Genomic DNA, 12,872 nt, shown 5'->3' with positions numbered 1-12,872 from the left:
TGAAAATCTGCAAATACCACATATGACCCTGATGATTCATTTCTTAATGGTGATTAGAGTGATTATATAATTCACTACCTAAACCAGACATTTCAGAAATCAAGAGATAAAGTCATAATAATTGTGCCTGACAGATAAAGAGACAATAAAACTAGGTTAGCCTAGATATAATGGGCCTTATGGCCACTGTACTTCTGATGTCCTAAATGGTTCAGAAGTGACCACACACTGGCATACTTTTCTGTTAGGGCCTATCTTCATGGGTATATCAGAATTTCATTGTTCACATGGTCTTTTGAGAGAGAAGACTGCTTCTTTGACCTACTCAAGCAAACTGGGGATTAATGGAAGACATGTAAGTTATAAAGAGTCTAAATTTAATCCTAGTTTTTGACCATTTTTCAAACACTTGTTTTCCATTTCTCCCATTACCAGAAAGTCAAGCCATCCCAGCCCTATAGGGTACCACTCGGAGTATAATTAAGATTTGAGTGAACAACACATATAGCACTTATGGTTAAATGAATATTGTTTGACGTATAGTACGCTAGAGTTGTTTTTCATTTTGATCTAAAAGATTCGTTAAAATTACATCTTGTTTCTTCTCAGGATTAACTAGAATCCATCCCTTTCCTTAGAGTCACTGTTCTTTTTTTCAAAGCAGTTGTTGAAAGAAAAAAAATCATATCACTCAAGACAGATTGTCCAGTGAACTGAGGAAATGAAGCAGGTATTTAGGATATTCATGCCTATTTCCCCCATGATATTAGAGCTAAGATTCTAAATGAATATGCAGTATCTATTTTCTAGTAATCAGGCAGACACTAACTGTCTCCCTCTCCCTCTCCCTCTCCCTCTCCCTCTCCCTCTCCCTCTCCCTCTCCCTCTCCCTCTCCCTCTCCCTCTCCCTCTCCCTCTCCCTCTCCCTCTCCCTCTCCCTCTCCCTCTCCCTCTCCCTCCTCTCCCTCTCCCTCTCCCTCCTCTCCCTCTCCTTCTCTCTATGTTTGTGTACTCAAAGTAATGGCTTGAGTACTTTTGTAAGTGGCTAAGATACTTAGTTTTATGCACATGTATCCATTTGTAAGTGCTCAGGCAGTGGCACATTCATCTGACCCTGTTTTTACAGGGTATTAATCTTCCACTGCCATTCTTGACACTGCCTTAGCTCACTTGCTTTGCCATCTTAAGTTTCTGCCTAGTTGTGACTGCATGCTTCTGAAATGCTTCTGCATTTTGACTGGACCATAAGTACTTAAAGGCTCTTTAATAAGAAACCCTTTCTAAACTGAAACTTTAAAAACTGAACTTCAGAGATTGCTAGACTAGGAAACCACTTGTTTGCTAAAATCAGTCAGGAACTCATTAAAAGTGAATTTGATGAAGAGAGCTGTGCTGTGATTTTTTTCTTTGTAATTTGTTTTCTCTCTTCAGCTACTCAGAGCTGGCTTGGAGCCATATCATGCAGCTTTATTACATTTCATTTTACCATTTGCTGGTAAATCTCTTTCTAGTTTCCAATCTTCTCTCTGGTCTACTTTCATTTGGCTCAGACCCACCACTGCCAACTAAAACAGGGCAAACAAATCTTAGTTTATCTCTACTCAGTCACCATCAAGGACACTGAACACCTCTCCAGATTTCAGGCTGACAGTTATTTCTCTGCTTTCTTCCTCCATGGTCACATCAATCACCAGGCTTAACACTTTCCTTTTGTCTTCAGCCATGAGACTCAGTTTTCCTCCCTGAGTAGTGTGCAAGGATGCACACCCTGTAATCTCTTACTACCATAGCTGCATCCTGATGATACTCTGGAGTTTTAGTGATCCCAAACTAGTCTACGTCTTGCTGCCTGAAGCTTCTTGGGGTATCATTTGCACTATAGGACACTCTAAAAATTAATAGCAGGATGAAATGTGAATTCTTCAACCTGTTTTTGATGCCCCCATTTACAGCCTCTCTTTAACTTCAAAAACCCCCTATTCTCACCTTCCTTCTCCTCCCAATTCCCTTCTCTCCAATTACCAGCCCCTTATTTTCTCAATCTAAAATTTGTATTTAAACCTTACCTACTTACTTCCTCCAGTGTGCAGCTTGCTGTTTCCAAAATGGTACTTCTTGCAAATGTCATTCATTTCAGCTGAGGTATTCTACCCATGTCAGTGTCTCTGTGTCCCTCTAAACAATCTTAACCCACCTCTAAATATTGGGACATAGTTTATTTAAGATGCTTTCTTATGATTCCATCTGACTTGTTCATCTTCTCACTCAATAAGGCCTGAGCTGTTTTTCCAGCTGCTGATCATCATATGTTTTAAAACTGTATCTTACACTGATGTCCAGTCACTTCCAAATACAGCATGAACATCTCGAGGGCAAGAGCCCAGCATGATTTCTCTCACTTGCCATAGTGTCAGTCTTTCCACTTGTTTTGTATTCAGGGCTTGTTATTTGACTCTTCAGTATTATTTCTAGTCCTAGCTAACTCTCACTGTAGTCAGCCAGAGTTTCCACATAGGTCTTCATATAGTCTTTGTCTATCATCTGCACCCACATAGGAAGAAAGTTTGTTCTTTCAGCCACACAATTACTTTGGTATTTTTCTTGAAGTTTAGTTCAGTAACATATTAAGCCACTGACTGATATGTACCTAACAATATAGCAGCTGTTCCAGCCCAGTTATTTTTAAATTACTGTATGCATCCAACTACATTGATGAGTTCATCAAAACCTAAATTACTGGCCCTCATCCCATATTTTCTGATTCAGTACGTCTGGGGTGGGATCCAAACTTTTGAGTGTCTAACAAATTCCCAGATGATGACAATAAGACCACACTTTGGAAAGTAGTGAACAAGAAGATACAAAAATAGTCTAAGACACAATCTCTCCTTTTAAGTAACTTACAGTTTGTCCATGAAGGACCAAGAAATGTTTAGCAGTCAAAAATATTTGAAGTGATTTGTTATTCATTCATGTAGCAAATTCTGAATGAATACTTTGTGCTAATTGATATTGTCAGTAGTTATGTTACATTAATGATCAGGGTATGCAAAAATCTTTTGATTTTCATGGTGGAATTAAAATGGGAGAAAACAGAAAGTGAACCAAATATGTAAAATTGAGGCACTTCTAAGTTCTCTGGAGGAAAAAGAGGGATAAGAAATAATTGGGATGTTCAGAGATTTGGTTTTCCAGTTCCATCATTTGATGGTGATGCAGTCACAAATGACAAAGAGTAAACCATACTCTTATAGGATGAATACGCTTGTTTGGGAATGTGGCCTGCAGTTTGGGTGTTAATTTCCATGAACATTGTTTAACTACGAATAGTTATTTCTACTCGCTGAGCTTTGGTTTCTCCATCTGTTCCTTGTAACACTTGGACAAAATGTGTCTGAAGTTCTCAACATTCCTAAACGTATAGGATACTAAGTAAGTGATCTAGTCACTTTAGGTCAAACCTGTTCTCTTAGCATGTGCAAGGCTGACATAGGGGGCTATCAAAACAATTTTCAAGCCTTTTCCAGTGCTTAAAAAATTATATAATTTTCCTCACTAGTTCCAAAGTTTTGAAAGCCTGAAAGATAAATTATAACAAACAAAAAATTCCATATTCTATGTTATCCATTTCAACAGCTGGTTGGTGTTTAAGCATAATATATATTAAATATACATCATCCACACACACACACATTCTTACACATATGTTTTTTGTCATAGGTAACCAATGCTTCTTGGAAATTATCCAAATTGTTTTTATTTTAATCAACTAATGAATACCCATATCTTTTGTATGCTTATGTTTCACAAAACCTGGATGTAATATCTTTCTCTTAAATATAGTTACTCTGAGTTGGGTGTGGTGCTGCACTCCTGTAATTCCAACACTTAAGGCAGAGGAAGTATCATGAGCTCAAGAACAACCTGAGCTACATACTGAATTCCAGTTTAGCCACAACTACTTAGAAAGATTCTGCCTTAAAATAAAATAGCAGCCATTCTGGAAGACTTTAATAATAGAATGCAAATAGTGCAAAGAATGGGTCATATAGACCTAGAGAAAGGTGTCTCAGACCAAAATAAAAGACAATGCTATGCTGTTTTATTACTATAGCTTTGTAATGTAGCTTGAAATGTGGCATGGTAACTCCCTTCAGCATTATTCTTTTATTTAGGATTTGGCTTCCATGTGATTTTTAGAAATTTCCCTCCCTATCTATGTAGATATGTGGTGTGTGTGTGTGTGTGTGTGTGTGTGTGTGTGTAACAATAATAACTAAAGAAAAGGAGTTCATGAATTTGAGAGCAAATAAGGAAGGACATTGGAGAAATCGGAGGGGAAAGGGAAAGTGGAAATATTATAAGTAGAACACTCATATAAATGTCTAAAGAAATACGAAAAACTAAAAAGACAGAATTTTGGATATTTCTTGCGTTAAATACTCTAATCATAGCAAGTTTATTTTTACTTTCAAATCAATTTATAGCTTCTCAGAGACATAATGGTGAACTTAAGTCTTGACCAATGAAAATTTCAAAACTCACTGTTTTAAGGGCACTGTAAACACAAGTTAAATATGATCTGCAAAATACTTAACTGTCACTAGAATAAAATAAGCAAAAGCAATGATGATGGCTATATTAAGGTGAAAAGCTATTATTTTCCCTTTTATATTCCAAGTTCTGGATAATGTTACCGGTTGATCTATTTAGAAAATGATAACTTTCTTCTGAGTTGTTTTGAATCATGAGGCCCACCCAGAGAAATTGTTGAGTTCTGTTTTTTGAAGGATAGCCACAAGAACTAAAATACCATGAAAACTTTAGAACCATGGCTCCGAAAATGTGGCTGCATCAAAATGGTGATACTTTTCCTTTTTATGTATGTGTGATCCTCTTTTTTGATTCTTTTTAATAAACAGGGGATGGAGAATTATCGTGGGAACATTCTGATGGTGATATCTTCCGGCAACCTGCCAACAGAGAAGCAGTAAGTGTGACGAGCTCCAACATTTCCACACTGGACAGTAGCTAGCCAAGCTTTGCTCTCCCCATGACTATTAGTCTGTCAAATCCAAAAGAAGACCCATTTCTAATGTCAGTCTTCTTCTTCCTCGGAAATACTAAAAGATGTTATCACCAACTTGTAAATTGGTAGTTAGGGCAAGAACAGGAACACAAAGTAGCCATGACCTTCTGTCTAGGTCTGAAGTTGGGACTCTCTTAGAATGGCCTAACAAGTCTGTACATTCTCTCTAAGGAAGACAGTCACCATGACTATTCTCAGCACTGAAGACTTTCTGTGGCATTTTAATATAGTCCACTTTAGCCTTTGGTTAAGATTCCTTAGAAACCTGAGACTTCTTGGTCATGTACATGAATGAAAACAAAAACTGTGGGCCAGATTCTCCTCTCCTTTCCCCTTATTTCTGTTGTTAGCACAAATCTTAGAATAAGTAAGCCTGACAAGTAGGAATATTTCTATTTATTATATATAATATTTTATATTGTACACTGTATTATAATATAATAATAATTATATAGTATCATATATTTGTCTAACTTTTATTCATGGGTATATTATCTATTATATATAATATTTTCATGTATATTACTATATATAGTAATAGTGTATGTTTAATCAATTAACAAAATATACCATCTCTAAGAATGACTGTCTAAGAAGAGTTACTCAAACATCTTAAAATTTGAAAAGAAAATGTTCTAGCTCAAAGAATGAATCACATCAAGGAACTTATAAAAGTGTTTGCAATGTACAATGGTGTTTGTCATTGTATACAACAGGTGTTCACTGAATCCCCTATGTAAGAATTATCTTCAAAACCCATTACAGCATTGCCTTCACAAGTTAAAATCAAATAAACACAAATATCTATTAATGTATAGTTGGCTACATACACCTAATCATTGGTATATAATAACATTGTTAGTAAGAATATCACACAGGTTGACAAGATGGCTCAGCAGGCCTTGGCTGCCAAACCTGAGTTCTATCTTCAGGATCCACATGGTGAAAGGAGAGAACCAACTTAAGTTTTCCTCTGACCTCCACACACAAACATACCATTGTACATGTGTGAACACACACACTAAATAAGTAATCATTTTTAAAAGTTAAGTTGAAGTGTAGGAAAACAGAAAGAAAAAACTCATATAATTTTTTAAAATGTAAAATTTGTATCAGTATGATAAGAAAAGTAATAAAGGGATAGAAATAGACATGAGGAAAAACAGAATTTGACATATCTTCTTGTTATTTCATGTTTTTCCATGGTATGAATTAGTTTTATAATAAAAGTAAGTCATTTTGTAAAACCTTAGAAACTGGAAATAAGACAGTAGACTAGGTAATTATGAAGCAGGCTATTTTCATAAATAGAGAGGGCATGATGAAGGGATTCACAAAAGTTGCTATTGAATGACAGTTGCAAACATCACCATGTCACTTAGGTTGATTCACTGTCATCATAGTGGCTAGTTCTGACTTGCAAAGCCCATCTTGCCAACACCAAACCAAAAGCTTCAGCAGTGATAGTATATAGTTTTGCTTTGCTTTATTACTTGGTGGTATTGTTTTCTAAATACTGCTATTTTAGATATAGTGTAGAATTCTAGACAACATGGAAACCAGAGCATTGGGCAACTCACAAAAGCAATTATTTGTCCCACAAAAGAAACTGACTTCTCATATTCATGGAAAGATTTTATCCATTCCACTCTGTCTGATTTAGAGTAAGATACTATACAGATCCTAACAAGGCATGGTCACAGTCTCAGTTTTTGTGGTGTGGGCTTCCTCTTTTCGTCAACCCAGGTTTTTGTTTTTGTAAAAAGTTGAGAGCAACTGCATCAGTGGCTGTCACTAAATGTCATTCAAAACTTTAGTGCCAGGCACATTATTCTGCTTGGTTTCCACAGTAAGCACTGAAACCATTTTAGTAGTATTGCTGATAAATGTTATTCATTTTCTCTCTTTCTTTTATTCCATGTATGCTACTCAGAATCCCCATATCTTGAATATCAGCTTCACTATCCCCCATAAACTTCAATAAGGGATGACTCAATCTAGGATTATAGCAAGAAGAGCAAACATTTGGCATTGGTAGACCACAGTGGCCAGATGGTTCCAGTTTATTATGAGTAAAGATTTCCCTTTGTTCTAAGGGGGATTGTTTTTGTGGAATATGATTTGAATAATACATAGCATCTGCAGTAATGGAAAACTATGTACCTGGCACATAGTAGGCACCCAATTAATATACCTGTGTTGAGTGAACAGGTATATAAGGTAGAATAGAATATGTGTGAAGATTGACTCTGAGTTTTACTCCCCATTAAATTTATCATTAGGCTAGTGAAAAGTTTGGTATATGCCTTAATTGGGGTTACCATTGGTATAATGAAGCACCATGACCAAAGCAACTCTGCTGATGAAAGGTTTTATTACACTTACACACTTCCAGGTAACAGTCCATCAATGAAGTAAGTCAAGGCTAGAACTCAAGAAGGCCAGCAGCCTGGAGTTAGGACCTGGTACATAGGTTGTGGAGGGGTGCTACTTACTGGCTTACTCTCCATTGCTTGCTCAGTCTACTTTTTTATAGAACCCAGGCGCCGCATCCCAGAGATGATACTACCCACAATGGGCTGGGCCCTCCCCAATCAATTACTAGTTAAGAAAATAGCCTATAGACATGTGTACATCCTGGTCTTATGGAGGCATTTTTTTTTTTCATTTGCAGTCCCCTCATCTCCACTGACTCTGGCTTGTGTCTAGTTGACATAAAACTAGTTAGTACTGTATTGAAACAATATGAAACAGATAAAAATTCACATGTCAGTTGCTGCCTGTGTCCTGGCCTGCCCACTGCCTGACCCCTACTTGCCCTTGGAGGCTGGAGGTCAGATGACATGGAATCAAGGGCATAGACTCTGGGAGCAGGTGAGAAGTGCTGCAGCAAGCTTATTTGAACCCTGCTGCAAGCTCCTTTAGTACCTTCCACCTGCACCCCACTGATCCTAAGAAAGCATCTCTTCTAAATAGCAGTTCCCGATTGGCTGACACTGTCTGCATCAGCAATCCTTGGTCTCTCAGGCAGTTCTCAATTAGTTCCTCCTGCAGGGGATGCTTTTGTGGCTGTGTGGCCCCTGGCACACAGTCACATTATCAGGAAAAAAAATGCCAACATGTCTATTCTAACTGTATAGAATTTTACTGAAAGATATAAACTTTGGTTCCCTTTAATTTCAGTGTAAGATATTCTTACTTTTTAGTTTTTATAATAAAGCCAATTAAATTTTTTTAATGTTTTGGGAACAACATTGGCCAAAACGTTCTTCTAGCTAGAGACTGTAGGTTGATAGTGATTAAGATATGATTTTGATTATGTGGGCTAGCATATATTCTGAAGACACTTTTCAAACCAAAATTTCTACTTAGCTTCAGATAACAACAATACTTGCAGTTATAAGAGATAATACAGAGAAATCCCATGTGTCCTTTGTCCAGTTTCATCCAATGGCAATATCTCACAACTCCATAAGAAAACATTAGAACCAAAAATGCCCATTGAAGATTCTTTATGGACCCTAAGGTTTTTTCATTTCTACCAATAAAATCATTATCCCATTTTAAAGATTTTATTTGTAGTTTCAATTACGTGTATATTTATAAACACATTACATACATACATACATATGGAAAGGTGCATGCACCTAAGTGCTATACCCATAGAAGCCAGAAGAGGTTATCAGATGTAGATCTGGAGTTATAGATATTTGGGAGCCACCAAACACAGGTGCGGGGAAGCCAAATTCGAACCTCTGCAGAAGCAATATATTTTCTTAACTGCAGAGCCAACTCTTCAGCCCCCACCCCACGCCATTATCCTTTCTTTAAAAATTCACTAATACATAAAATTTTATCAGTTATTGGAGTGGCGTGTAGTATTTCAATAATGTATGCACTGTTTAATGTTTAAATCATGTTAAATATATCTGTCTCCTCGTTTATAAGCTCTGGTCAAAGCTTTCAAAATTCTTTCTCCTAGATGTGTGCAATATGTACTTTGTTATTGTTGTATATAATCAGCAGCGTGCCCGATCTTCTTGCTGCTATCCAAGTGAGACTTAGGGTTCATCTTTGCCCCATCCCTTACCCTTCCTCCTTATTACTTTCCCCTGGTAACACACTCTACATTCGATATACTTTTTCAATTCCTTTTATGAGTGAGACCATGTAAACTCCTCATACTTTAAACATAAGAGCAAGGAAAGGAGGAGTTTCTGGGGGAGTGCCTGCAATGGAGGAGCTCCTTTCAAATGAAAAAAAAAAATTCTTCTAGACCGACCTCAAAAGTTGAACAGTGTTTTTAGACCTTCAAGTACCAGAATACTGAGCAAAACATCATATTTCTAGCAAACGTTTTTGTCCTCCTTTCAAGCAGCCTTCTTACAACTAATTTTTAAGATAAGCTCCAATTTCACTTACAATTCCAAGGTCCTGATGCCTTTTCTTCTATGCTCCAGCTTACGAGGTCAGACTGGCTCCTGAACTTTTTTTATTTGGTCAGAGGATGGAATCCAAAACAGCCATTCTACAGACTGTGAAAGTTATATTTAGGAAGATCCATGTGTATGTGCATGCAATAACAATTAATGAAAACAGGGCCCATAAATGGGAAAGAGAGCAAGGAAGGTTGGAGGGAGGAAAGAGAAGGGAGAAATGCTACAGTTATAATATATTCTCAAAAATTATAAAAGGTAAAAACATTCCCAAACCATCACACAAAACAGAAAACTATGTTTATGATTCCCTGTTTATGTTATGTTTCATGTTCAAATTAGATGTGTCTGTAGAATGTATAAAATGTCTGATACCCAGGCCTTACCTAGATCAGTTATATCAGAATCTCTAAGGGCGACAACCAGTTCCTGACATTTTTTTTTTACAGCTCCTTGGGTAATTTTTCCATGCAGTCATAGTAGAGTTCTGTTTGTATATGCTGTTCTAAACACTGTAGCTGAAAGTGTTTCTGTTTGGAGTACCTTTTAGCTATTCTTCTCCCTCTTCTTTCTACTTCTTTTCTTCTTTCTTCCTATCTCTCTTATACTCCCATTCCCACTCCATCCTCAAAACTGCAACCTGGTATTGTGAACAAATTCTTGTTACTTTCTGTCCTCTACCTCACTACCTGCAAAATAAAGGACTGACAAGATGGATTAGGTTTCTTTATGCTGTGACAAATAGTGGACAGAAGCTACTTAGGAGGAAAGATTGACACAGTCTCAGGACATATCAGTCTATCATGGTAGAGCAGGCACGGTGACTTGAGTGGACCCATTTGTAGTATTGGGAACAGTAATTGGAGCTCTTCACAGGGTATGGTCACACCAAGATGTAGAGAACAGGAGGCAATTGGTCCATGTCTAATGACCCACCTCATACAGACAGATGTCACATCTCAAAAGTTCCATAACCTCTCCAAAAAGTAGCACCAGGCAAGGGCCAAGTGCACAGGCAAGACTGTGAAGACATTTCAGACTTAAGATGAATGTGTGCAGCTGAGCAGTCTACAGTAGGCCCTCTGCCTATTGTGATGCTTCTAGTTTTGTCCTTTGTTTGCAACCACGGCCCATACTACTCCCCAGTGCTAAAGTTTTGTGTATTGTGCTCACTATTGCAAATCAGAGAACATCATGTCCTTGCAACTTTCCCCAGGTCACTCATTGAGCCTCCTTAATTATATTGCTGTTGAACACCTTTCTTTCAGCAGCAGTGGAACACCCACCACGCAAACTTGCTTCTCCATCTTTCTTTGGCAAAATGTTGTCAAACAACAGGAGGGAAAGAACAGTCTGTAATGGCCTTTGTCAGATGCAGCCGATTATGGCAGAAAGAGCCATATGAACCATTGGGGGAATGAGAAATATTTGCCCTAAGAATCCCATCCATGTGCATGATAACAAATTGGAGCAAATTCTTGTTTGTGAGAGCTGTTATGCAATGTGCCAGAGTAGACTCTTAGATATAGAGGATAATATTTTATGTCAGAAGTCCAAAGGAGTCCTTTTATTCCAGTTTCGGTTCACTTTTCCCTTCTCCCAAAGCAAAAAATTTTCAAAAGATGTGCTTATGATACATAGCAAAATAAATTCGTCTTATGGTAAGGTGGGGGTCTAAGCATTCCCTAACTATCTAAGTTTGTCTGTATCTCTATCAGTGAATATAAGGATCTTCCTTTTTTTACTGCCTGTGAACCCCTTTCATGGGCTTCCCCTTCTTTACTCATATTGCATGTCTCCACAACAATGCGTATTAATGCTCTAATTCTTAACACTTCATTATTACTCAAGTCATCCCCTTCTACCTGCACGCTACCTTGGATCCAGGGAAAAAGAAGAAGACTAGTTGAGCTTATCATAACCTTGGACTCTTGATGAAAGAGTAGTGGTTACTGTATCAGTATCAAAAGACTCTGCACTTTCCTTGGTAAAATACTTTTATTCACTTAACAGCTATGGATGCATGCAGTCTAGATAGTGTACATTGTTCTCAACACCAGAGACATGGAAGTTAACAAAACAGTATCCTTGACTCTGTAGGACTTGCACCCTGCAACTCTCCTGTCTCAGTGAAGGGCTCTGCTGTGCGATCTATCACATTGCCTGTGTTTCCACTGTCAGGATACATTGCCGAGACCCTATTTGACTCCCAGCTTTGCCTCTTCTCCAGTTTACTGCTTTGAAACAAACTTTTGGTTAAGTCATTTCTCGACTTAAGAAAAAAAATCCCTCAAAGGCCTCCACACTCCCACCTCTATCATTTACCAAATAAAGCAGTTACCCCTTAGCTTGTCATTTAAAGTCCTCGATGATCTGGCTGCAACCCCCTTTTGGAATGTTATCCTTCAACTGTTCCCTTTTAAGGACTCTATGTTCTTTGCTACACCTTCTCAATTTGGAAACTTCTGCCTGGAATATTCCCCACAAACTGCCTGTTGAAAAAAAAAAAAAAAGTCTACCCACTGTTCATGGCCCCGGTCACAAACCCTCCCCAACAAGCATCTCTCCTTATAATTTAAACACCACTTTGGACTTTTTCCTGTGACCTGTTACCTTCTGCCCTGTGTTGCAGAGTAACTCTTAAACTGGGAAACGTGAATCTTTTAGCAAGAAACGGCTTTATTAACCTTTGGGGCTGTTTTCTTCCCCAGGAGTTTCTTTGTGAATCTAGTATCATCTACAAGGAGAGAGAAAACCTCAGCAAATTTGTCAGTGCTGCTTTCTCACAGTGGCATCCTTACTTTTGTTGGTTGAGGAAGACATACCATTAAGATCCGAGTTCATCACTAAAAATCAAAGCCATTGAATTATTTCTGCTGGATATGTAACTCAATGCCTGCCGTCTCATTGTTATTTGTTTTGAACTTTTTTTTTCTTGTCATTTACAGAGACATTCTTACCTCCGTCCTCCCTACGATCCTCCACCAAGCAGACAAGCTGGAGGTCTTTCCCGCTTTTCTGGCAGCAGAAGTCACCGGGGAACTGTTATAGATACCCAGCAAGCATCAGGGACCATCGTGCAGATTGTCATCAATAACAAGCACAAACATGGACAAGGTAAAGGGTAACCTCCTCAGCATGCCTGATTTTTAGAGAATGGACCTGGGATAGAGCGCTTTATCCCATTAAACAAAACTATATACTTACATGTGGGTCACTTAATATGAAGTCTGCAATGTGAATATGAGCGAGTGACTAAGGGTAACTTATAGGACTTTCCCTAAATGCACCCAGAGTAGTGTACACAAGTACCCTTTGTGCTTATAAGGCAGTCTCTAACAATTTTA

General features: G+C 37.9%; 1 protein-coding gene across 2 annotated transcripts in view; it reads left to right on the top strand.

Annotated features, from left to right (window-relative positions):
* Positions 1 to 12,872, top strand: part of Chrdl1 (chordin like 1) — a 102,901-nt gene that overhangs the window by 72,772 nt on the left and 17,257 nt on the right. For both annotated transcript variants that reach the window (XM_034485610.2, XM_034485611.2), the window contains exons 7-8: positions 4,923 to 4,990; positions 12,474 to 12,642. In XM_034485610.2, coding sequence (XP_034341501.1) covers positions 4,923 to 4,990; positions 12,474 to 12,642 — 237 coding nt within the window. The remainder of the gene's footprint in view (positions 1 to 4,922; positions 4,991 to 12,473; positions 12,643 to 12,872) is intronic.

Source organism: Arvicanthis niloticus, chromosome X (genome assembly GCF_011762505.2).
Source record: "Arvicanthis niloticus isolate mArvNil1 chromosome X, mArvNil1.pat.X, whole genome shotgun sequence".
In the NCBI taxonomy this organism is placed as follows: domain Eukaryota; kingdom Metazoa; phylum Chordata; class Mammalia; order Rodentia; family Muridae; genus Arvicanthis; species Arvicanthis niloticus.
This window is presented reverse-complemented; position numbering and strand designations above follow the sequence as displayed.